Raw genomic sequence first — 25,033 nt, forward strand, 5'->3', positions numbered from 1 at the left:
GAGCTCACCAAGAATGGAACTTGCAGCACAACATTGCATTATCTCGATTACTTTTGAAACGTGGCGCACAAGATTGAATACAATCGGTTTCTTCATCCATATCTCCCATGCATGTTGGAGCGTAACTTCCATGTAGTGTATTTGCAAATTTTTTAAACAACGATTGTTAAAACATCATTAGATGATTTTCATCAACGAATTGAAGCAGTAAAGAAAAACAGGTTTATAAGGTACAATGATCTGCTGCGTCGACATTGAAGAAATAGTCTAGTACTGCAACATATAGAAACAAAATATACGAAACTGCACTTTCGGTGCCACTGTGGCATCAGGAATCCACTCAGTGCAGAGGTTCTCAACCTGGGAAAATTTTGTACATTATGTAAGTGATCAGAATTAGTTTCTAAACCAAGTCATTTTTCAATTGCAACGTAGATACAACCTAAGATCACTTGATCGTAATGGAGACCCATAGCGCCATTATGAAAGACCGCCGCTGGCTGCAGCATCGCTATGATTGTCAATAACAATAATACAAACGTGAATCCAGATTAATGAACATAAACATTCATAAAAGATCCACGTCTACGGTCGTTTGTTGAAAAACCTTCTGATAGAAACCCAAAGCCGATTCTTGCGCAAGAGAATTATGTGATGAAAAATCGATCATTGAATATTGGCCATCTATGCGATTCCTATTCTAATGTGGCAGAGAAAGATGCCAGGTATATATATTTTTTTTATATTATTGTCGTTACCACATATCGTATGCGAATATGGTTTCTGAACTCTCTTGCAAATGAAGACAAAACAGAAATAGACTGGTTGTGAAAGACTACAGAAGTTGTGCCTTTTACTCTTTTAAACACACATGGATATTGGATAGTAAAGGCAAATCACAAGTGTTCCACTGACCTTTAAATGTCAATAAGTTTTTGTGTTATGAATTCATTCTTTTCATTTAAATATTATTCAGCAAAGTTAATTACTAATTTATGTACCTAGCTTCTGGCTAAAAAGCTTACCAATTATTGTGAAAACGTTACGGTATATCTCTTTTTAGAGCACAAATGTAAAAGTGTTTTTCACTAACTAACTTTCTTAGGGAAGATTTTCAGATTTGATTAGCAGTTAAAGAGGTCACCGGGATATTAAAGGTTGAGAACCACTAACACAGTGGATAACTAATCGCTAGTGACTCACATGATTTTCAATGCAGAATAGTAGTATCGTGCGCAATAACCAACATTATCTCTTCATCTTGATGAGTATTACTTTGTGCGTATTATAAATTCAACAATAAAATGCAGAAACATGATTTGAATCAGGAATCGTTCACGATAACAGCTGCTCCAATTTTTAGTTTGAAATTGTTCGTGTCTGTGGCTAAATAGACGCCAAAATTATTGCGGTGTGAAGAATGTCTGTGATTCTTGACGGAGTCGTGGTGAGTAGGTGGGAGCTTTCCAAGGGTCCTAAGCGGTTCTACACTGCGTTCTCCTGTTGCCTGGTCGACGCTGACAGCGCTGCAGCGGTTGCATAGCCCTGCACAGTGAAAGTGGACGGAGCCATTTTTACCGTCACCGGTCTCATTAACAGTCTCGATAAACACATCTGACCAATGCTCTTCGGTGAACGGCTTCGTTCCTGCTACTAAGAAATTGCATCGGAACCTACCGACAATGGCATCTGCGTTCAGCGTGGGTGTTAATGCCGTGATACTTTGATCTTCAACATGTAAATAATCTTGCGAGACGTCAAGTTCTACCATGACTTGTTGCAAACGCTCCACGGTGTTGAACGAGACCAGCAGAAACTGTGCCTCGTTGGCAAGCGCTAGCGATGGCAGCTTGTCATGATGATTTTCGGTTGAACAATGTGGTCCAGGCTGAGATTTCCTCTTCTGTTTCACGAACCTAGGAGCGTCAGACCGTTTTCGAATCAGAGATGCAGGTTGTCCGAGAACTTCAGTCAGCCAGCGTTTAGCTTCTTTACCGCAGTCGGTGCCCAGTATTCTAATCAAACAAATAATACACTTTTTCAGCAGTAGTTGCACTGTTCAATTTCACCCAGCTTTTCCTTTCTTGTACATCAGATGAACAGTGCAACTATTGCTAAAAATGTAAATAATCTGAACTGAACTTTTTAGTATTCAGAACAAATATCTATTTACTGATACAATTATTTCTGGTTGCTCTCATATGATTTTGAAGTTTAATTCTTCAATGAAATGAGTTGCACCTTTTTGGGAACCGATGAAACAACATCAAAGTATTCTTTGAACAAAATTAGAATACGAAATCGTCATCAAAGAGATGTGGTGATCACTTAGTGTACGCTACCTGTCCCCGCAGACCTTTGTGTGGTAAGCTTCGCTATCGTTCCTTATTCTTTCTTCTGTCGGAATAGTCACGGAGCCAAAACCTTCAGCTCTGTAAGAAAGAATAAGTTTTCTGGAATATTTTCATTGTTTTTGCACAACCATACAAAACTAATATTATTGCAAGATGCAACGCACAGTGCTGTGCCACATAACAAAGCTACAAGCTACGTTCTTTTTAACATTAAGCAAAATCATTTTCAGCAACTTTAATATCAAATGTGATAAGTATTGAAGTTTAAAGACCTATCCTTTGTTACTAACTTGAGAGACAGAGTCATGTTCTTCAGGTTGATAAAAGGTTGAATAAATGTCAATCTACGTTCTCTTTTCAGAGTCAGGCACACACCATGCGCATTCACCACCATCCACAAGCGATCATACTTCAGGCCGGTTTCACAAACCATCCATTCAGAGACCTGCGTTATATTCGTCGTCGTCATCTTTAAAGTTATTTCTTAGTATTCATTGAGTGATAAAAAATCTGCACCAATACAAAATTGTCATATTAGCCAAACAACAGCACAAATCTAACATATTATGTAACATTGAAAAACATCAATCATTCGAGTTATGATTTCGGCAATTTTTTTTTTATATGGCTGTATGACATGTGTATCAAAAATATTTTAATTAGTTTTCAAATTTTACTCAAGAAATATATCCCAGGCAGCAAGTGAGCTCTTTTTTGCAGTGATTCATCATCTGTAAACGTTGAAGCAATGTAAAAAGGGGCTGATTAACTGCAAGATGACGTAGAAAAACACCACTCAAGAACAGTGATGATGTCATATGCTATGCTAGGGCATTTGGAGGTACAATGTTTACCCAGTTACAATAATGAAATTACAATTAATGAAAGTTACAATGCAGTCGTTGGAATGGGAAACGGAAAAAGTTTGCTGTTTGAAACAATGACAAGTGCAGTTTAAACATTAAAGGCCAAAGAAAGAAAGTTAATATTCTTTGATCATCGCAATTCCATACAAAATCGTTGAGCAAGCGTATGCGTGAAGGTTATTCTAGTAACTAGTGGAAGGAAGTGTTGCCAGGCTGTGCTCAAGGCAAAAAAACACGGCGTGTGATGCAGAAAAATAACTTACATGTCTTGGGAATGTACCCACAAGTAAATATGTGCTTACGTAGAAAGTAATTTTGGCTACTGCTTTGTGATTACACACCTTCATAGCTCGACAAGACTTGACTGGGTAAACAAAGATTTCTTTCAGATAAATTTCTTGATCAGTGGGAATACGTGGCAAAGGACTGTACAAAACTGTGGGATCAATATCATCCACCTACAAGTACAAAATTAGAGTCACCTTTTTTTCAACACTGGTGTTGGTCGTTTGAAACACAACTGGGGTTTGTGTGACTCACCAGCCTGCACCTGTGGTGAACCCTAGAACAGCACATCCTTATGCAGTCTTTCAACCTACAGGACATGTGGATGTCACAGACCTTATCACTGAGAGAGCTACTGACAGAGCAACCAGTGCACTAAGAGGTGTTGCTTAAATTGCTGCCTCATAAGCAAGAAAAAGAATATTCAGTAAAGTTACTATGCCACTAACGGTTGAGATTCAATAACCATTACTTTTAAATACACCAAATATAGTTTACTTTTAAAATTAACGGTAAAAATTTCAATAAAGCTGGATTAATATTGCCAGTACCATTAAAAAGCAGTCCTTGACAAATTGAATGAGGGCATCCACATCATCCCGTGTGCTCATATAGCCAAGTGAAGCACGGATTGCACCAAGAGGATTTCCGTTCATCAAATCGATGTTGCCACCGCACGAATGACCTTCCTGCACGAAAGTGCAAAAGCAACTGCTTGAAACTAACAAACAGCCGACGAAAGTTTGACTTTTTTGTGAGAAAATTCATCATCAATGACACAGCCGCAACAAAGCAGAGCCTTAATTATTGCTTAAGGTAGAGTTAATCATTTCAACGTTTGCAGACGTTAAATTAATGTTAAAATGGTCTGATTTGTTGACGTGAAAATTACATATTTTGTGCCTTCCACCAGATGTTGTTGATAATTATGTTAATATCTTCACAGCGAAAAGAACGCAAACAAGCAAACATACCTTGTATGCTTTCTTCAAATCGTTTGTGTCCAGATGTAGCATGGATGCACAGCTTCCGACGTTGCAGAAACATCCAGCGCGCAGGTGGATGTTGCAAGAGGATGCGAGATAGAGAACATGGTTGAAACCTACAAAACTACCACCGTAGGTGGTAGAAATATCGGAACGCTTCATTGGAAAACACCATTAGACTGCGTGGCCGAGCAGTGAAAGGTTCGACTCCCACCGAAAATACACATCTGCGTCTTGGCGATACAGTTTAAAGATTTTCTTGAAGATTCGACACTTGTCTTCATCTACATCATTCAAGCCTTCAACCAGCACCAGGGTTGGTTGGGAAAAACCTCCGTAAAACCTCTGGGAGGTTTTTCCCAGTTTCCCCCGGGTAAAACTGAGGGAAACCCTTAAAACTTCTAAATGTGTTGTTTGTGGAATTTCTTATGCAATATAATGACTAGCCAGCTGTTTAGCTCTTATCTCATGATGTTTTCCATCTGAATTGCATCAATACTTAGATAAAATAGATAAAGCTTCGGATCATCACAGAGTGATATGGACACTTTCTCAATGCGTACTGACTCACTGTCTGCCGGCAGTACCAAACTACCAATTTAGTTTAAATTGCAGCTTGCAAACCAACTGATTTCTTCCAGCACTTTGCCGGAAAGCAGTAGAGGTCGTCCACATAGCCTTCCCAGTCCGAGTCCCTCAGTGGTAAGCACTTTTCTAAAACGCTTCCTCCCACAGAAAAAAAAGAAAAGCCTCAAAAACGATGTCTAGTGTGCTACTCTCATGGAAGGAGAAAAGTGAGAAGAAAAATGAAGGAGAAAATGTTGATCAGTTTCAAAAATATATGACTTTGTCTGCAGATGAGAAAAGAAACTGCACGCAACTTTGTTTTTGAAAAAGACGACAATTTCATTCTCGTAGCCTACTGGCAAGATATGAAACTAAGGATACATCTATTTTTTCAAACATCTCTTTTATCAAATCAATGAAAAAATTGTCACCACTTAAATATTGGCAATACATAAGAAAAGTTGCAAACAATGAGCCAGTAGAGAAGTGTTGTTCATTGATGACGGCAATATCATCATGCCCACCATCCAGTGCTGGAATAGAACGCTTGTTCAGTAGCATGGCTTTAATCCACACAAAGCAAAGAAATAGACTGGGCAATGAGAGGGTTGCCAAATTAGTGCATGTTTAATTGTTTATAGACACTTTGGATGGAAAGAATCTGAAACCCCAGATGAAGAGATGTTCAATGTGGACAATGAAGACTGTTGACATGTTATCAATGACTGAGATTATATTATACCGGCTCTTAATCTTTCCTTTTGGCTTTTGTTGTTCAACGTTTACAATTTTGTTCGCTGACTGCATGTTAGGCACAGGAAAGCATCTGACTTGATAACATACTGATATGTTCATCTATGTAAAGTAATGATTGGACATATCTATTATTAGATATTAGTAAATCACAGTATTTTTCTTTTTTTGTAGGATGAGCACAGGAAATCTTATGTGTTCATTCAAAATATGATGGTAATAAACATTAACTATGAAGAGTAATCATTATTTCATTCACATTTGCAAATTTTAACAACTCAAGTTTTTCCCAGGGTTTGACCCGGGTAAAACTAAAGTGGGGGAAACCTCCTTGGCCAACCCTGACCAGCACGCATAATGCTATACGACAAACGGCTTCAAACCATAGTAGCCTACTCTTTCTCATAGTGTATATACATTCAATTTTCTTAAGGATGGAACTAAAAACAGTTTCAAAACAATGTTTAATTGCAACGTAATAAAACGTTTACCTTCCGTTTGATTGCTTCACGTTAAAAGTGACGATTGGGCCTTGCATGTTGCTATCAGCGTAGTTTGAATAACTGTACACTTGAACAACGCTAGATCCATTGCTGTATCTTAGACTAGTTAACCCTTCGTACAACCTGCTCTCAACAATACATCAATTATTACTTTTCGATTGTTTGAAGAAACTTTGGATGGAGCGCTATTGAAACAAAATAGATTGATTTAAATTGTCTCATTTTTTGTAACCTGAATTGACATCCAAGTTTAATTTTTATAACGTAGTAGAAAAACTATAATACAAATCCATGGTAAATTATAGCACATAAATGACAACATTGTTAACGATGAGAAAAACGCAAGCTGTTAGTTCATATACACCTGCCTTCGAGCCAGTGAGAAAGTGTGATCTTGCACTGCGGTCATGGAATTGTTGATGATTCTGTTCATTGAGTCAAATCCATGTTTTAAAGCCAAAATATCCAAAAACGGCAAAGTCCCATCTTCTAAACTAACAAGTAAAACGTCGAGAACAGACCAGAAAATAAAGCTGCTTACTGAATAGAATGCAATTCAATCATGCGTAAGCCAGAAGGTCTACTTTACATTGCCATACCGAATGAACCCAAGTTACAATCTTTGCTTTATCAATATGCAATTTTAAAAAACTGTCAATACCGATCGTGTAAAGTTGTTTTTGGTTTATAAAAGTCTTCACGAGCAAGGTAGCCGGCTGCAGTTCCACCTCCAAAATACGTTTTATTTGAAAGTTGTTCAACGGCATCTTGCTTCACCAACAACGCCCCAAGACCTAAGTGAATTCAGTAGATAATAAAATATTTATACAGCGGAGGTATGTCTACTTGGTACATGGTACCAAATATTAAAAATAGTGTAACTTATACTGTATAGGCAGGATATGGTATATGTCTGTTTATGGTATGTATAGGCAGAAGACAAAAAATACTGTAGAAGAAATAAAACAATCAAAAATATATTTGATAACTGTAGAGTTTTCTACTTAAAAAATAACGCGTAAGAATTCACAGAACTACGAACGTTGTACAGCTTTATTTAGATTTACGACAACATGTTGTTTACATTTAAAAATACCGGTACCACAATGAAATATTCACTTTGAGACATAGCCCACTGTTTAAGGTACCTGTTGGAAAACCAAATAACTTGTAAAACGAGACACATACAAAATCGGGAGAATATTTTCGCAAATCAAGAGGAGAAGATACAGCAAAACTTGCAGCATCGAGCAACACTGACCACCTTGTTAGATTTGTTGGCGCAGGTGAATCTAATTGAAAAAGCGGATAAGTGAGAAACGTTTCTAAAAGAACTCGAAGCACTGTCACACCTTGTCATGTGTACGTCAACTGCAGTCACATTTAGTAAGAACGATACCGGTAGTTTCAACAATTCATCACTTCACCATAACAAAAGTGAGATTATTTCCACGTTTAAGGGGGCAGTTCTACTTAGAAAAAAAAAATTCAAATTTATTTTATTTTATTGATATACAGTATATTGAAAAATTATCGTAGATTCCAAACATGCAGTCAGTTTTTAGCTATTTGCCCTCATTAGGCTTCAAACGGAAGGTTTTCCGAACGCACCTCAGTTTAAAATGTGAATAAAAATTTGCATTTTTGTGAGAATGTTAGTTGCAAGATGTTTTGTATTTTTCCTTACAAAATCTAATAATGAATAAGCTAAATAGCGTCACTTTTTCAAAAGGTTAACCAAGTTTATTGAGAACACAAGAGAAAAAAAGTCGCATTTAAAGTCAAAGGCATAAATTTACCTAAATATATTTTTCAAACGCGATTTACTCAAATCATGTTTTTGTGCACTAAAAATGTTTCTTCTAGAAAACTACTTGTCAGAATTGGCTAAAATTTTTAACAGATGTACACTTGTACAGTAGGCCCTTACGGACATAATGATTGAGTTTTGTTTCAATATTCTGAGTAATAAATACTTTATTACCAAATCCTGAAGTCAAATTTGCTTTTGATGCATAGCAATTATGAAATTTTTTATATTTAAAAAAATAAAAGAGTTAAAAGAAACCCCCTCTATCAATTTATGGCTAGGATACCCTACTAGATCACCATGCAGTTTGAAGTCCCTACCTCTAGCCATTTTCGAGTTTTTAGGGCTGCAATGGAGACAATCGGTTGATTTTATGTACAAATTCAAAATGGTATAAACCCTTAATGGATTGCCCCAGCCTAACAAAGTAAATATTTTTGGATAGCTTGTTTCTTCCTTTTTCCAGCAATACGTGGTTTGTGGATGAACTTTTGTGTGTAGATTGTTATTAAATGACAAGTACGAAAAATGCGATTTTATGTAGAACTGCGTCCTTAAAAGTATTTAGACTGTTGACCGATCCTTTGGTACTTAGACAGTGCAGACAGACCAACTAAGTTAGTAATGGACAAAGGATCGTCGCAGCATAGTAGCCGCTCAGATAGTCAGGCAGATCTCCTCCATCAGTTTACTACTAGAGAACTTCAAAGACATGCCTCCTTAAACAACGAGTTCGGTTTGTAAAAGCAAGCCAACAACTTACGTACCAACTAGCTGAGGTATTCCATTGGAAGCAACCTCATCTATCCAGCTCAAAGGATACTTGCAGCCAGAGAAGTTGCTCTGTGCAGGATATGCAAACAAATGATTGACTCTACAAAATAAAGCACAAGTGGTACGAAGTAAAGGCAGCCGAGAGAAAGGAACTGGCCACCCTACTCTCATTAATGCCTAAGGCTCAGTATGGATGGTGAGAACTTTATCTTCTCATTCCTGAGACACAGTAACTGAGAGTCACAATGGGACCTTAACCTTTACTTGAGGCAGGTTGTGATACATTAGTAGGCCTATAATGTCGGGAAAAATGCTCATGATAGTTTTCCAAACAAAATGTATTTGTTTAGGTATGATAATAATTTATTGGGGTAATACTTAAATATGTATGAAGTCCTTGTGTTCGTTTTTTTCCCAGCAGCTACCATTACGATAGGAATTATACCTTTTTGAAAAAAATAAAGTTGCTGGGGCCTATAACATGTATCCTTATAATGATACGAAGTTTGTAGCTAGTATGGCAGCTGTTACCTTTCACTGCACTCTTCAGTATTTTGTGCATCATAGTCCTTTACAGAAATGGCTTTGAAGGATGAAAGTTGTAAGCGTCCATCAGCTTCACAAGGTCTAGTAATATAGAAAGAACAATTTCTTAAATTGCGTAAAGTAGGCTAGTGTTGGCCAACCGTCTATTTGCAATAGCTTATCATTAGGTCAAAACAACACAACATAAAATCCACAAGGTTTAGGTAGGTAAAGGTTGGAAAGGTGAGTCCCATACTTGAATCCAAGCATCGGGGGATGAGGAGATAAAGTTCTTATTATACTAAGCCTTCGGCACTAGCAAGAGTAGGGTGGCCAGTTCCTTTCTCTCGGCTGCCTTTACTTCAGCAACTACGCTTACCCAATTTATTACACCCTGGATAGAGGTGTTTGTCAACAACCAGCATAAGCAGGAAGTCGAACCAGGATTGCATGCATGATTGGAAAGCGAGCACTTTACCCACTACGCCATCCCAGGTTTAGGTAGTGTGTATAAATTCTAATAAACGACAAACAATTATGCATACTCAACAAATCAACTGGTCCACATGACAAAATTAAGAAGAATTACAATGAGCTGGTAAGGCAAAGTGAAGAAGCAACATGTCTTGCAGCAACTTCCCGAATTCCAACAACAGATGTGTGATTGTCTTCCAAGTACACAAACTTTGACTTACCTGAAAACATGGCAATAATATCACTTTACATAGCCTAGGCTACTAAACAGTTTTTGATAAACAGTTGCGAATTTCGAGGGTTCATTCTCGAGAAGCAAAACATATTCACTGAAGTTCACAGACAGTTGCAAAATACTGTTAAATCAAATTTTTATGTGATGAACAAGGTGTTTTTAAATATCATTTTGCAGGGAGCAAGTCTTTTAGGCGCAGACAGTTAGGCACCGGCCAAATAGGCGCGCACACTGTGGCATCAGAATATTTAGGTGCAGATCACTGTGGGGCCCGTTCATTTAGGTGCTATTCTGTTCATTTGGGTTTTGTGGTCGTGCAAACTACTGATACATAGCCTACTACATAATTTTTCATTCAGGCACGTTTTAAACCTTTCAAGGTTTTGCCACCTTTTCCTGTTCATTAACTTGCTGGTAGGTCTATATCAATTTTTGTAGTTAGTATCTTTTTCGTCCCAGATGCTTTAATGACAAAAAATAAAATGATTGATATTCCTAGTAGTCTGCAGATTGTATTAGCTTGGCAGGTAGGGCAATGCTCTTCACACAAAATGTTATATAGAACAGAAAAATATATTGTTTTGTTAATACGTGTGCATTTATTTGCTGTTAGTCATGGCTTCAGTGAGTGAAGCTGCTTTATCCGACAATGCTTTTCACACAAAATGTTGTATTGAACAGAAAAATATGTCATGGCTTCCGTGAGTTGAACTGCTTAAATTGGCAATGCTTTTCACACAAAATATTATATTAAACAGAAAAATATATTGTTTTTTTAACGCGTGATTGCGCGTGTTCGGCAATTCTTTGTTGTTAGTCCAGGTTTGCGTCAGCGAAAGCTTTGTCAATAAATTATTCAAGTTTCCGAACATGACTGAGTTCACTTTTAGTTAAGTCAAATAATGACTACATTAAACATCAGTAAAAATATACTGTAATCTACATTCAAGCAGGTGGCTTGAGTGAAGAGCAACTTAGTTTTCCGTCAAAACCTAGGTTAGACTAGGTTTTGCCAAAGCTGAGCTGATACAATCTGCAGGCTTTACTAGGAATAGCACCTAAATGAACAGGCGCCACAGTGCTCCGCACCTAAATATCCTGACGCCACAATGTGTGCGCCTATTTGACCGGCGCCTAACCGTCTGCGCCAAAAAGACGTGGACCCATTTTGCATGTGTTGAAAATGTGAACATCGTTTTAACATTGCAAAATAAAAATTTGAGACCTTCCTCCACTTGTGGGTGCAAGCAGTAAGTACAGTACTATTTCAATTTAATTTACTTAAATATAGAAAAGCACACATATTTTCATTTTTCAGAACTGATTGTAAAAAAAACTTTATGATGACAATTATTAGTCACAGTTGGTATGCCCCTTCCTGTTCTCAATGACTTGTTTAACTTACTTTGGCATTGTACCAATAAATTTTACTCAAATTTTCTTGATTTATTAAAATTATATATAGCTATGGCATTATAATCTTAGTGATGCAGTCATGCTCCTGGACATTTCTTTTCATTATAGCCACAAATTTGTGATTGGATTCAAACAGGCAAAGCTATCAGAAAAAATGCTTTTCATATACAGATATTGTTTAAGGAATAATATGGAACAAATACAGGCAAATAATAATAAATCACCAATGCACTTTTCTGAGACTATAGAGTAATAAATATAACAATAAGCACCATCAGTAGGCTACTACATAATAGTACTTAATGTGCACAGTCACAAAAAAAAATATCAAAATCAAATATAGTTATTATTCTCATCATAAAAACCTTTAAAAACTAAGGTTTTGAGGTGAATACCAACATATTTGAGTAATAAATATATGTTGATCAGAACCTGGTGTCCACACAAAAGAGTCAGCTAATATCTTCAATGCTTCAGTTGAGCCTGATACAAATACTACATCATATTCGTCTGATGTAACATTGAAGTGAGATAAAACCACACAACGAACCTAAACACATAGCAACCAACATAATGATAGAGCAAAAAACACTTTAAATGGTATATTGCCTACCTAAATTATACAAGCCACACAAACAGTTTTATTAGTCATGTAGCAATGCACAAGCACAGAAAACTATGCAACCCTGTTTTCCCAACAAAACCAAAAAAAAACTTATAGAAATCGCTTTACAAATAGCTTATATGCTTAAATATGCAAACAGTTAAGATCTTGCTAACACTGAAATGTATCAAGATTTAATTAAGACTGTCCAAAATAGGTCACATTAACATGAAATGATCATCATTAAAAATTAAGTAGAATAAATTTTACAACCTGATGAATGGTGTCAGACATGAGATTGCTGCTTATGTTAGCACTATGGGGATTTCCATAAAGATTTTCTTGTAAGTCACTTGTGTATTCATTAATCTGACTTTTGCTGTAAAGTGTGCTTCCAGCATGATCAAGATAAACTGCATCTGAAAGTTAACATATCAATAGATATAAAAATATTACTTATGAATAATATTACTTATGAATATAATATTACTTATATTACTATTTTCCAAATTAAATAATTTAGTATCAATTGATTATGCTCCATACCTTTTATTCTGCCGAATTCAATTTTTCTGATATCTTTTAAATTTTCTGGATAACTTTTCAACATACCTTCAGTTTTGTTTAATTTACTAAAAAATACAAATAACTTTTATTGTCTGACAGATATTTGTTACACAGTAGGCTAGGCTATACATGAAGAGCTTGTTTCCAAAACCGCTTAGGCGCCATTTTACCAAAATTGAGTTTAGAGTGTCATTAGGTAGAGTATTACCATAGTAATAGAACATGAGGATGAATACTATCCAATCCTTTTTTTCCAAAACCTTCTCTTTCTGCTTCAAATTCGACACTAAAATTTGCGTTTTCTTCCAAAACGACTTACGCGCATAAACGTTTTTCGTGGTTTTCTTGAAATCACGAAAGTGGATGTAAGCGGTTTTGGAAACAAGCTCTTCACATGTTCACAGAACTTTGCTTTTTCTACCCTGAAATTTTGCAAAAATGGTAGGCTATCCATTATCCAACAACACTCTTGCATGCACAATTTTCGTCCTAGATAAAAAGAAAAAAAAAAAAAAACGGAAATTAGCCTAAGTTACTGCAACTGTTTGTGGACTATGTCTGAGTGACACTTGACTGATATTCTGTAGATTTGACAGCAGGCGCCTGTAACCAAAAAGGAAAAAAAAAATTGTCATAACGTCATACCATGCTAAAAATGAGAGCAGTCCACACTCCACATTGCCTATTTGCTTTCTCTCAGAGTCAGTTCATCAACCAGTTTTCATTCACTCTGTTCCTGTTATCTTTTAAATGTTTGTTTTGTATTGAATGATTGCAAGGTTGCCAGACTAGGATTGATGGATGGTACCGTAATTTTATTTTTGTTGGATGCAAAACGTACAGTGCGCATTGCGCAAACTGCGCATCCAATGAGAGAGTGCGAAAGACCGTAGCCCTGAAGGCGTAAAGAGATCGTCGAGTCTGCACTCTCTCATTCAAATTCAAACAGTTATAGCCTACGCAAGAAAGCATTGCGTTTTGAAATAACAAATTGACACAAAAAAGAAAAAGAAGAAAGGAAGAACAGAAAAAAACAAAAAAAAACAAACACGGACGCAAGAAATACAAAAAAATAATATTAATAATGATGGACATAAAGTCAGGTGGTGAATGTCGCTTCTATAGCTCTTGATTATTGAAGAAGTGTTTTTTACATGTTTTACTGAACAAAGTGTAGCCTTTTTTATGTTTTTCCCCATATTTTGGGGTAAATTGTATCATACTTTGATCAGAGCCACTATGTATACAGTGACTGTATGAGATTTTACGCCCTTTATTTTTTATTATTGTTCCGTAGTTGCGGTTACCACATTTTAGTTGTCGTTTGCTGCTGCGAAACCTTCCGAAGTTTACCATGACAGAATTGTTTTGTAAGCAAGTTAGCTAATATTTTTTTATGTGCAGTTTTTTATCTGTAAATATCAGCAGCCGATTTGAGGTAGTAAGGGAATTCTTAAGTTTATAGTGAACTTATTTTACAGTAGTTTTGTTAGTGAAACCCGTGTGTGTTCGGTTTCAGTGCACTGTACAGTTAGCCTAATTATTTTGTATTCTATTCTTTGAAAGACAATTAGGCTGTGAATTGTGATGTGATTCAATGTGATCAGTACGTGTGGAGCACATAAAAGTTTGGTAAGTGCACTGGCATGTTTGGTGGTAACCGCTTAATTCGTTGTTTTATGTATTTATGTTCGTTGTATTATTATTCCACAGTAAACGTCCTGCAAAAATCTACTGAGTGTGTCCAGTGTTGCCAGGTCGCGTTTACTCACAAAAAAGGAAAATCTTGTCAGAACGCGAGCGTCACGCTCCACGGCGCTGTGCGCGAAGCTGATACAGTGACCCTGCTTTGATTCCCATGCATTTTAAACTTTTTTTTAAAATAATCGGGTAATTGCCTGTTGAGGAGGAAATAAAGCGAATTGGAGTTTGAGCGTCGGGTGTTATAGCCTATGAATGCATAGTTGATACATGTGTAAAGAAAGTTTTGAAGTTTTCTGGTTAGTTTGCTATCACAAAATTTGAAGATAAATTTGCTTATTTCTAATTTATAAGTGGAATTTACAGTTAGTAGCCTATTCCATTATCTTGATAGAGTGGCAGTAATTTTGTTTTCATTTTAAATGCTCCTGTAGCCTACGGTAACGATTTTAATTATCTTATTTTGTCTAACTAGGATTCTATATTCAAGTATTTTGTGGGTGCGCATCCTCAGTTGATAATTCCATATTGTAGGTGAGAGTATACACTGTACAATGCTATAATAAACAATGTTGTACGCGTCAATGAAATAAATTGACGGCGTCAGCGCAAATTGCCTAAAAACTTGACGGCGTAAAGTAGGCTACTGCGTCAGCTCTTAAAGAAATTGAGGCGTCAGCGCTATTTTAGACAGTGTTTCACAAAACGGAAGTAGAGTATTTCAACCAAGTTTAGGCTAACAATAGCTATAAATAAAGGTTTTATGTATTGAGACTGTATTGTAATTAGCTGCTTAGCTTATTAGTTAGCCTATTTCCTTGATCCTTGTAGATAGGCTACACAAGCATTTCAAAACGTTGGTCCGACAATCTGCTGCGTTTGGTATGCATTAGTGATGCAAGCCGCGCAGCGTACGCGGCCGCTTTTGACCTTTTCGCCGCGCCGCGTGGAAGGTTGAAATGACAAAGCCGCGCCGCTTGCCGCGTAAACTTTCAAGATGTTAAACTTTCGTAAACGTAAACTTTCAACTTTTCAAGAAAATCAGTTATAAAACTTCAAATTTAAATTGGAAACACGGATCAGTTTTTTTTCTTTTGGAAACCCTAAGCTGGATAGCTATGCAAATGGCTTGTTGCAGTTGACATGGTTTTGGCTTGTAAGGGAAGTTGTACCAGTGTTTTTGGTTAATAGCCTAGCTGATTAGCTCAGTTACCAGGCTATAGGCCTAGCGCAACTACCGCATTAGTTACTATAACAGTTAGCCCAGTGAGTTCAGGCTATAAGTTTTACTCTTGTGTGTCTGTGTAGGTAGTTCATACAACCACTGACATTAAAATTGATTTATTGCTTGCAAAAAATGTTCAAAAGTCCTGATACTGGATCCAGAAACATTCTATTTGAAAAAGCATGATGTCTTAGAACTTAGATGCATTGCTGATAAGAGAATATGATCTGGTTAGCCTAGTCAATTAGTGCACAACTGTACTGGTAGGTTGCCAGTTACGGTATATATATGCCATGGATGCTTTTTGCCACAATTGACTTTCTAAAAAAAAACGCGTTAAAATATTTTGTGAAAATTTTGTAATTTGCGGTGTGCGGTGCAGTGTCAAAGTTCCAAATAAATTGCGGTGTGCGCATAGGCGATTCAGTTGCGGTGCGGTGTGCGGATAAAAATTTTGGGTTTGTTGCATCTCTAGTAGGCCTATGCATAATGTCCTTTCCAAGTGAAAACATGCGTTCCACAGTAACGCTGAATGGTAATGGTATGTTTTATTTCAAAAACAAGTCTTGAAAATGTTTACTCGAAAGGTATCACTGTTCCAATTAAGCGTGCTGTGATGGCTTAGCATAATATATAAATCTTTTAACGAGGTCCACTGCATCAACATCGCTATTTTCAGGGGCATAGAGCTCTTGAAATAAAGTAGGCTTCTACAACTACCGGTAGGTACATCTTAAATTTTTTTACATCTTAAATTTTTCTGAAGGTGTTGCGACCGTGCCAAATTTTTTTCAACTCAATAACTTACTTTGGTCACAAGCACGTTTTAACGTTCGCGTTTTGTCGCTTCTACCTTTTTCTCGACCTTTGCTATGTTGACGTGTATTGTTTTTGATATGATGGTCAGAAATAAAAACAACTGAACTGAACTGATAGGCTATCTTCAACCTCCGCAATGACATTCATTGATTTTTTACTTTTTCTCTTTGATCCCTCGTTCTCGATACTGCTCACGTTTGATACTGCTCGATACTGCTCTGATACTGCTCGATACTGCTCGATACTTTGCTCACGTTCGACACGTTCGATACTGCTTGATACTGCTCACGATATAAGTGATCTCGATACTGCTCACGATAGAGAATGCAGACTCGACGACCTCCTACGCCTTCAGGGCTACGGTCTTTCGCACTCTCTCATTGGATGCACACTGTCAGTTTTTGTTTTATGTATGTTTCGGCGTTTCGCATCCAAACAACAAAAAAAATGACCATCCATCCATCACCATTTGGCGAACTTCTTCCGCTTGTATTCCAGGTAGCCATTCCAACCAACGCAAAAGCCGGTATCGTAATTCGGATGAGTCGCGCTGGCCAGAATACATTGTGAAATTCTCATTGTTACAGGCTTGCCAGATTGGCCCTTTTGGGGCTAAATTTCACAAATTTGGCCCTTTTTAGAGGCAGTTGGCGCAAAAAAAATTGTTTGGCCCTTTGTTTTCAATATTTGGATTTTTTTAGAAGCAGTTGGCACATGCTATCAAACTAGCTATTTAAATAAATGTCTTTCGGAAATTGAGACGGAAAAGAGTTATTACGATTTTTTAGACAGTGTTTAGCTGACAATGTTTATGCCAATGCCAAAGATTCGAGTGGAAATAAATATTATTATTAACGTTATTGGACAATTTGGCTGTTTTTACCCAGTTTGGCCCTTTTTTCGACATTGTTTGACTCTTTTTCTCAAAAGCTGTCTGACAACCCTAGGGATTTAGACAACCCTGATTGTGAAACGAGATTTTCCATGAAAATAAAAAATGACGCATAGAGAGTGACACTTAAAATTGGCAAAATAGTTGACGGCGCTATCACCAGAGTCACTCACTTCCATCAACTAAAAAATAAACTGACGGCGCTAGCTTTAGCGTCAACAAAAAGTTGACGCCATCAAATTGGCGTCAACGTACAACGCTGATAATAAATATTTATGAAAATATGGCACTGTCGCAACACCTTATAGAATATTAAAAATTGGGAAAAACAGTGATTTTGGTAGGCACTTTAACGTATTCCACTTTCCCAAAGCAATATCGTAGATTATGTCACGCATGATTGCGTTGTTGTTTTGGGAAAGTAAAATACGTTAAATTGCCTACCTAAAATTTTCTCAAAAAAGATCTTCACTTTCCAAGACGCTTATTTGGGCGTCTTTAAATGTCGCAAACCTTGTACAGCTGAATTTATAGCTATGAAGGTTTCTCAGCCTCATAGAATAAATAAGCTAGGTTGTATTGGTGATTGTAAAATGCTATTGTTGCAGCATTGAAGTTTTCTTAGCCTGCAAAGATTAGAAAGGCCAGGCTAGTGTTATGAAGTTGTAAAAAGGCTCCTGTTTTGGCAGATAGAATTTTTATAGATTAAAGGTAATCAAGCTAAGGTTATGCTTGAGACCTTAGCTATAAAAACCCTTCTATCAGAGCACATTTTCACATAACTAATTAACTAATTACTAAGAACTAATTTACAACATGTGTGCTTCTCTCTGTTTTTGTTTTATTTTTTGCTATTTGTTTTTTTGGGTTTTGTAGCCGTGCTAACTACTGATATATAGCCTACTACATAATTTTTCATTCAGGCACGTTTTAAACCTTTCAAGGTTTTGCCACCTTTTCCCGTTCGTTAACGTACTAGTAGGTTTATATCGATTTTTGTAGTTAGTATCTTTTTCGTCCCAGACGCGTTACTGACGAAAAATAAAATGATTGATTGAACTATCAATTCAGCTGTACAAAGTTTGCTAGGTTTGCAGATCTGTGCAGGTCGATAACCCTAACCAGAAAGTACGGTAAGGTTCGGTAGGTTTATCAAAATAACCCTAACCCGAAATTTGGTTTATCAACTATTATTTCAAGATACTTAGCATGGTCTTGAAATAATAGTTGCATTAACTGCTTTGACAACTCCAATCAGCAACTTCGGCTCTTGTGTATTTTTTCTCTCGATCTTTTCATGGGAAAAATTTTGAAATGTTTACGGCACCTCCGATCAGCGACTTTGGCTCAGTTATACTTTTTTCTTGATTTTTTCAGGAGACGAAATAGGTTGCACCCGTGCAGGTCTCGCCACAATTAACAGATTTTTTTGTAAATAACATCTGTTTAGTTCAGTTTGTGTTTATTTCTGACCATCACAATAAAAAACAAATAAATGCCAAACATAGCAGAGGTTTACAAAAAGGTAGAAGCGATAAAATGTGAACGTTGACGGCATAATTTTGCAAGTTTGTGTTGCACCCTTACATACGGTACCCTTTCATAGTGGTGTACCTCTTGTTTGTTTTGGTGCGGGAGCAAGTCTTTTAGGCGCAGACAGTTAGGCACCGGTCAAATAGGCGCGCACACTGTGGCGTCTGGATATTTAGGTGCGGAGCCCTGTAGCGCCCGTTCATTTAGGTGCTATTTCTAGTAAAGTCTGCAGATTGTATCAGCTTGGCAGGTAGGGCAATGCTTTTCACACAAAATGTTATATTGAACAGAAAATATGTTGTTTTGTTAATGCGCATGCATTTATTTGTTGTTAGTCATGGCTTCAGTGAGTGAAGCTGCTTTATCTGGCAATGCTTTTAACACAAAACGTTGTATTCAGGGCTGCGATTTTTGCCTTTTTCGGTGACGAGGTCACTCGACACGCGCCATCACTATTCGACAAACGCCGTGCCTTACAAATAAAAAGAAAAACGAAAATAAAAATGAAAAAAAGCTGAGAGAGGACTAAACGTCGTCAGGTCGAGGAACAATCGGGGGGGGGCATCACGTGATGCAATCATAACAGTGCTGACTTATGTAAACTTTCATGCGCCAGGTAGGCCTACTTCAAAGCAAGGTCTAATAGCGACGCTTCACACGAGAAACTCCCAAGGCGTCAGCGCCGCCATTTTGACCACTGCGGGAGAATGCTTTGATCGAAGTTCCAACGCCTGGCATCAAACATTTCGCCACACACGTTTTGTGCTATTCGACACAACGGGTTTCTTTTATACATAAAATAACCGAAATAGGCTACTTTAATTGTCAATGTCAACGTGTTTGCAAATTGCAAGTTTGTATTTATGTCAGACTTATGCACTTGTTCCAAGATTGCAGAAATGTTTTGCAATGTGAATAAAGAATAGTATACAGATAAATACGGTTGCAACTTGACTTCCAAGGGTTTCTGTGATTACGTAATGGGCGATTTTGCATTCACAAAAGCACACAACCCAGCTGGCAAAACCCGTCATTTTTACATTGATTCAACGTCTGCAGACGTTGAATCGAAAAAACGAAAAGAATATACTAGAGTAGTCTATCACGAGTCACGACCGCACTGTTTGATTTGTAGTGATGTAATAATACCAAAAGTAGCGATACGCACGCTGTTATCACGTTAAACATCTCAGGGGGAAAAGTAAGTTAATTTTGGGTTGATTCAACGTTCGAGTCAGCACAAATCTATTTAATTTTCCTGGCAGGTTACATTGCGTACCCAGACAGCAAAAATCATCATTTTTACATTGATTCAACGTCTACAGACGTGAAGTCAATGCAAAAATGACGAATTTTGCTGCCTGCGTAACAATGCCCAAGAAGAAATTTACGTTTGTTTTACATTAATTCGACATCTAGCGACTTTGAATTATCATAAAATAACGTTAATTGTTCAACCAGGTACCGGTAACAAATTAATATCTCACTGCGAGATGATTGCCTCGATTTACGTTTACACTAACATAATTTCGGCACAATTGAGATACTGCGAACAAACACGAGTCTGTTTGATAAAGAACTAGCTGTCAGAATCGGAATCATAAGACGCTGTATGGAGGATGAAGCTGTCGCATCGTCACTGGAATACTTGAAGACGCGAAACTGCCCGTTCATGAACGCGCAATGCCATATGATCAGAAGCATTATTTTTCTTTTCTGCCGAAGAACCGTTTATCCAATTTTGTACTACTTTTTTAACTTGACTCGGTAGCTTATCTAATTCCGATTTGTTTCCGTCATAAAATTCTTTACAAATTTTGCAAAATACCACACTAGCTTTTCCTTCTGTTTGATAATCTATAGCAGGTAAATTCCACTTTTTAACTGTAGGGTCATTTCATTATAATTTTAAGAGAATTCATGATTTTTTCCACAGGGTTCTTTAATATTCATTATTTTTTTATATGTTAATCAGTGCAAAAAATGATGAACTATAAAAAAAATTTTTTTGAAATTTGTTGAGTGGTTTTCGAGATATAGTCGTTGGAAGTTTTCACCACTAGGTGGCGATTTTATGACCGAGCGAGGTGGTCCAGCAAGTCTTTTTGTTAATATATGATATGTTAGTGACATTTTGAAGTGTAAATATATGTATCCCCCTATTTTTGGGGTCAAGGAATCCAATTCTGAGGTCTAAAATGCATTTAGATCAACCCAAGTGGGTCTAAATAGCATTTCAAAATCAATTTCCAGACTTTGCATATGCCGAACTTCTGGAGCCCTTTTTGGCATGTTTGGAAAAGTTTGGGAATTTATTTTTTTTTTAATCATGATCTATTAATCCTATTCTATTAGGAAATACATGATTTATAATTTAGTATTGACCATAGAGAAAGTTAAGAGTCTTACAAGTATTCTTGTAAATTTCATGCAAAATTTATACAAGTATCATATAATTAACAGATGGATTACTTTTTAACATTGTTAAGAAATAATTTTTTTTTTATTAACTTATCAAATTTATAGGCTATTGCATGAATGATGTACCTGATGCCTTATTCACTATTTAATCATTAATTAAATTATTGTGACAGTATATATAATATTGTATTTTTCTAGAATTTAAGTCTTACATGATACATGAATTAATTTATATATAATATATATTCTGTTATTCTGTATTAAATTGTGTTGCAAACGTCAGTTTGAGGAAGATGGAACCCTGCAGTCTTGGAGTTATATTGGACGATGAAAATTGTCACAAAATGAGCTATGTGAGGAAAATGGAATTAAAAGCATTTGCCGAGTATGGGGATAGTGACAAAAAATTAATTTTGTGGAGATCTGAACTCAGATACACTCACAAAGAGTCAGACCTATCAACAATTTGTCTCCATCATGAAAAATTATTTCTTGGAATTGTCTTCGAAAGAAAGTTTTCTAAATGTTGTAATATACTTAATGCACACAAAAACAAAGCAAAAGGAACCCACAAAATATCAATAAAAATTGCTGAAAAAATGGAACAGAAAAACTTATTTGTCATACCAGGATGGAGAATGTGTGCGTCTTGTTACAAGACCATTTCAGCACTGGAAATACCACGTGTAGCTTCATCAGATGATGACAAGAGCATAACCTCAGACGATTCAGTGGATGCTGAATACTCCAGTGAATTGAAAAAGATAGTCAGTAAGGCTAAGGTTAACAATACGTTGGATGCACTTGACTTATCACCAATGCATAGCTCACATGGTCTCTCAAAACGCCGTAGAACAGATCAAGGGATAGAAAAAATAAACACAGTTAAGAAGAAGCTAGGGGATTTGTACAGTGGATTGCTTGAGGTAGAAGAGATTTCAATGGAGGAAGATAGTGTCATTAACATGAAAGAACTTGCCCTGTTGAAGAAAAAGGCTGCTGCACATGATAGATTAAATGAACTGATAAGAGATAAATTACAAGCCACCAAATCTTACAATGAGCAAAAACACATTCTCACATTAATACCGGAAAACTGGACAATTTCTGAAGCTGCAATTTATTTTAAAGTTTCTGAATATCTAATCAGAGAAGCAAATTTATTACGAAAAGAGCATGGCATACTGGGACATCCAACACGCAAAACAAGGTTTGGAATTGATGATGAAACGGTGAAAGCTGTATTGAAGTTTTACCAAGATGATGAGAATAGCAGGATAATGCCTGGAAAAAAAGACTGTGTTAGCATTGGTAAAAATATCTATGAACAAAAACGTTTGCTTCTTTGCAATGTGAAGGAACTGCATGCCAAATTTTTGGAAAAGCATCCCTTCAAACAAATAGGAATTACCAAATTTTTTCCCTGAGACCAAAGTGGTGTGTTAATGTTTCGTCCAGTGGAACGCATTCAGTATGTGTATGTGTACATCATCAGAATGCTTTGCTATTAGCTAATGCTGCACACACATCAGGTAACGATGACTACAAGTCCTTAATGGCAAAGATAGTGTGTAATGTTGATAATAGAGTTTGCATGATGCATCGGTGTGACAACTGCCCTGGAAAGGAATGTCTTCGAGAATATTTGGAACAGGTCACACCACTTGCCAAAGATTCTGATGAAGAACAAGAGATTAAGTTCCAAAGGTGGCAATCAACAGACAGATGTAGCCTTGATACACTAATTCTGCCTCGTTCTAACTTCCTTGATTCATTAGTGACTGCAATAGATGACTTAACTTCCCATTCGTTTCTGGCAAAATGCCAAGCAAGATTTCTCAAAAAACAGAAGGAGGAACTTGATGACAAATCTGCAATTCTTTTGTTAGATTTTGCTGAAAATTATCAATTTGTGATACAAGATGAAATACAATCGTATCACTGGAATCAAAGTCAGTGTACACTACATCTGGTGGCTATGTATTATTTGGAAAATGGTGAGATTAAACAACAATCCCTGTGTATTATATCTGATGATTTGGATCATGATGTCGTATTTGTGTATCAATTGATGGAGAAATTGTCAACTTATGTTGCCACGCAATTTCATAACAAGGTCAAAGTTCTGAAATATTTCTCTGATGGATGTGGTGGACAGTACAAAAACTATAAAAATATGATGAATCTCTGTTTTCACAAATCAGATTTCAAAGTTGAGGCAACTTGGAGCTTTTTTGCCACAAGTCACGGCAAATCTCCTTGTGATGGGATAGGAGGTACTGTTAAGCGTACGGCCGCCAGAGCAAGTTTACAACGTCCATGTCATAACCAAATTTTAACTGCAGAATCATTGTTTAAATACTGCAAATCACACATGACAGGAATAACTTTCTTTTTCTTTGAGCATTTTACTTTGAAAAAACAACGTATTGTAATGGCCAAGCGTTTTGAACTTGGATCAACAATTCCTGGTACCCGTTCCTTTCATCATTTTCAACCCCTTTCTTGTTCTTCTATTGGATACAAGAGAACAAGTGAGGATGAACATTTTGCTGGAGTGCACACATTTAATGCTGTACCAAATGTTATTAATATATTGGATACAAATGTCAATGATTATGTTGCTTGTAAGTTTGATGGTCAATGGTGGATAGGTCTTGTTGACGAAATTAATCAAGAAGAAATGGATGCACACGTTATGTTCATGCATCCACCTGGACCAAGTTTAGATTTCAAATGGCCGACTGATAAAGACCAATGTTGGGTTCCATTTACAGAAATTATCTGCATAATTTCAATACCATTTGCAGCAACTTCAACAGGACGTACCTTTCGAATCAGTGACAGTGACCGGAGTAACATTGTTGCTAATTTTGATTAATTTGCACCTTGTCAAAATAATAACAATTTCTTCATTTGTCTGCTTGAACCGGGACCTTGTATTAGTTATTTGTTTCAAGATCATTGATTTACAGTGGCTTACAGCTACACTCGCAGTTTCCGCAAACGTTTTTCCGCAGTTTCCGCTAACCGCAGTTTCCGCTTACCCTAACTCTAACCATCGAGTAATCTATGCTCTAACCCTAACAGATATCTAATAGGTATGAAACTCATTATGACAATAGTAAAATGTTTTAACATTTCATATTCAGCTGTGTGCTTTTTAAGATAGCAGAAATGAAAATAAGACATTATTTGTATTTTCAGTTAGTATTTGATGACCGCTATTTACACAAAACCTTGGTATTATCACAATAATTTAATTAATGATTAAATAGTGAATAAAGCATATAGTGCATACATAAGGCATATAAGGCATTAAATAGTGAATATATACTGTCACAATAATTTAATTAATGATTAAATAGTGAATAAGGCATCAGGTACATCATTCATGCAATAGCCTATAAATTTGATAAGTTAATAAAAAAAAAATTATTTCTTAACAATGTTAAAAAGTAATCCATCTGTTAATTATACAGTATGATACTTGTATAAATTTTGCATGAAATTTACAAGATTACTTGTAAGACTCTTAACTTTCTCTATGGTCAATACTAAATTATAAATCATGTATTTCCTAATAGAATAGGATTAATAGATCATGATTAAAAAAAAAATAAATTCCCAAACTTTTCCAAACATGCCAAAAAGGGCTCCAGAAGTTTGGCATATGCAAAGTCTGGAAATTGATTTTGAAATGCTATTTAGACCCACTTAGGT

General features: G+C 36.4%; 1 protein-coding gene across 3 annotated transcripts; it reads right to left on the reverse strand.

Moving 5' to 3' along the window:
* Nucleotides 1-122: 122 nt before the first annotated feature.
* On the reverse strand, nt 123-13,470 carry LOC145778852 (molybdenum cofactor sulfurase-like). Of its 3 annotated transcripts, none has more exons than XM_082590439.1 (16): nt 13,365-13,470; nt 12,426-12,571; nt 11,981-12,098; nt 10,013-10,118; nt 9,430-9,525; nt 8,892-8,998; nt 7,463-7,606; nt 6,976-7,108; nt 6,683-6,808; nt 6,303-6,437; nt 4,480-4,615; nt 4,057-4,194; nt 3,562-3,678; nt 2,645-2,799; nt 2,343-2,432; nt 123-2,015 (listed from the first exon to the last, which is right to left on the reverse strand). In XM_082590439.1, the coding sequence occupies exons 2-16, from the start codon at nt 12,444-12,446 to the stop codon at nt 1,325-1,327; spliced, it is 2,313 nt and encodes a 770-aa protein (XP_082446565.1). In that variant the 5' UTR covers nt 12,447-12,571; nt 13,365-13,470; the 3' UTR covers nt 123-1,324. The 3 variants fall into 3 exon arrangements, with proteins under 3 accessions (XP_082446565.1, XP_082446564.1, XP_082446563.1); XM_082590438.1 differs by lacking the exon at nt 13,365-13,470 and adding an exon at nt 12,928-12,973; XM_082590437.1 differs by lacking the exon at nt 13,365-13,470 and adding an exon at nt 12,699-12,780.
* Nucleotides 13,471-25,033: the final 11,563 nt, after the last annotated feature.

This window comes from Aplidium turbinatum, chromosome 10, assembly GCF_918807975.1.
Source record: "Aplidium turbinatum chromosome 10, kaAplTurb1.1, whole genome shotgun sequence".
Lineage (NCBI taxonomy): Eukaryota > Metazoa > Chordata > Ascidiacea > Aplousobranchia > Polyclinidae > Aplidium > Aplidium turbinatum.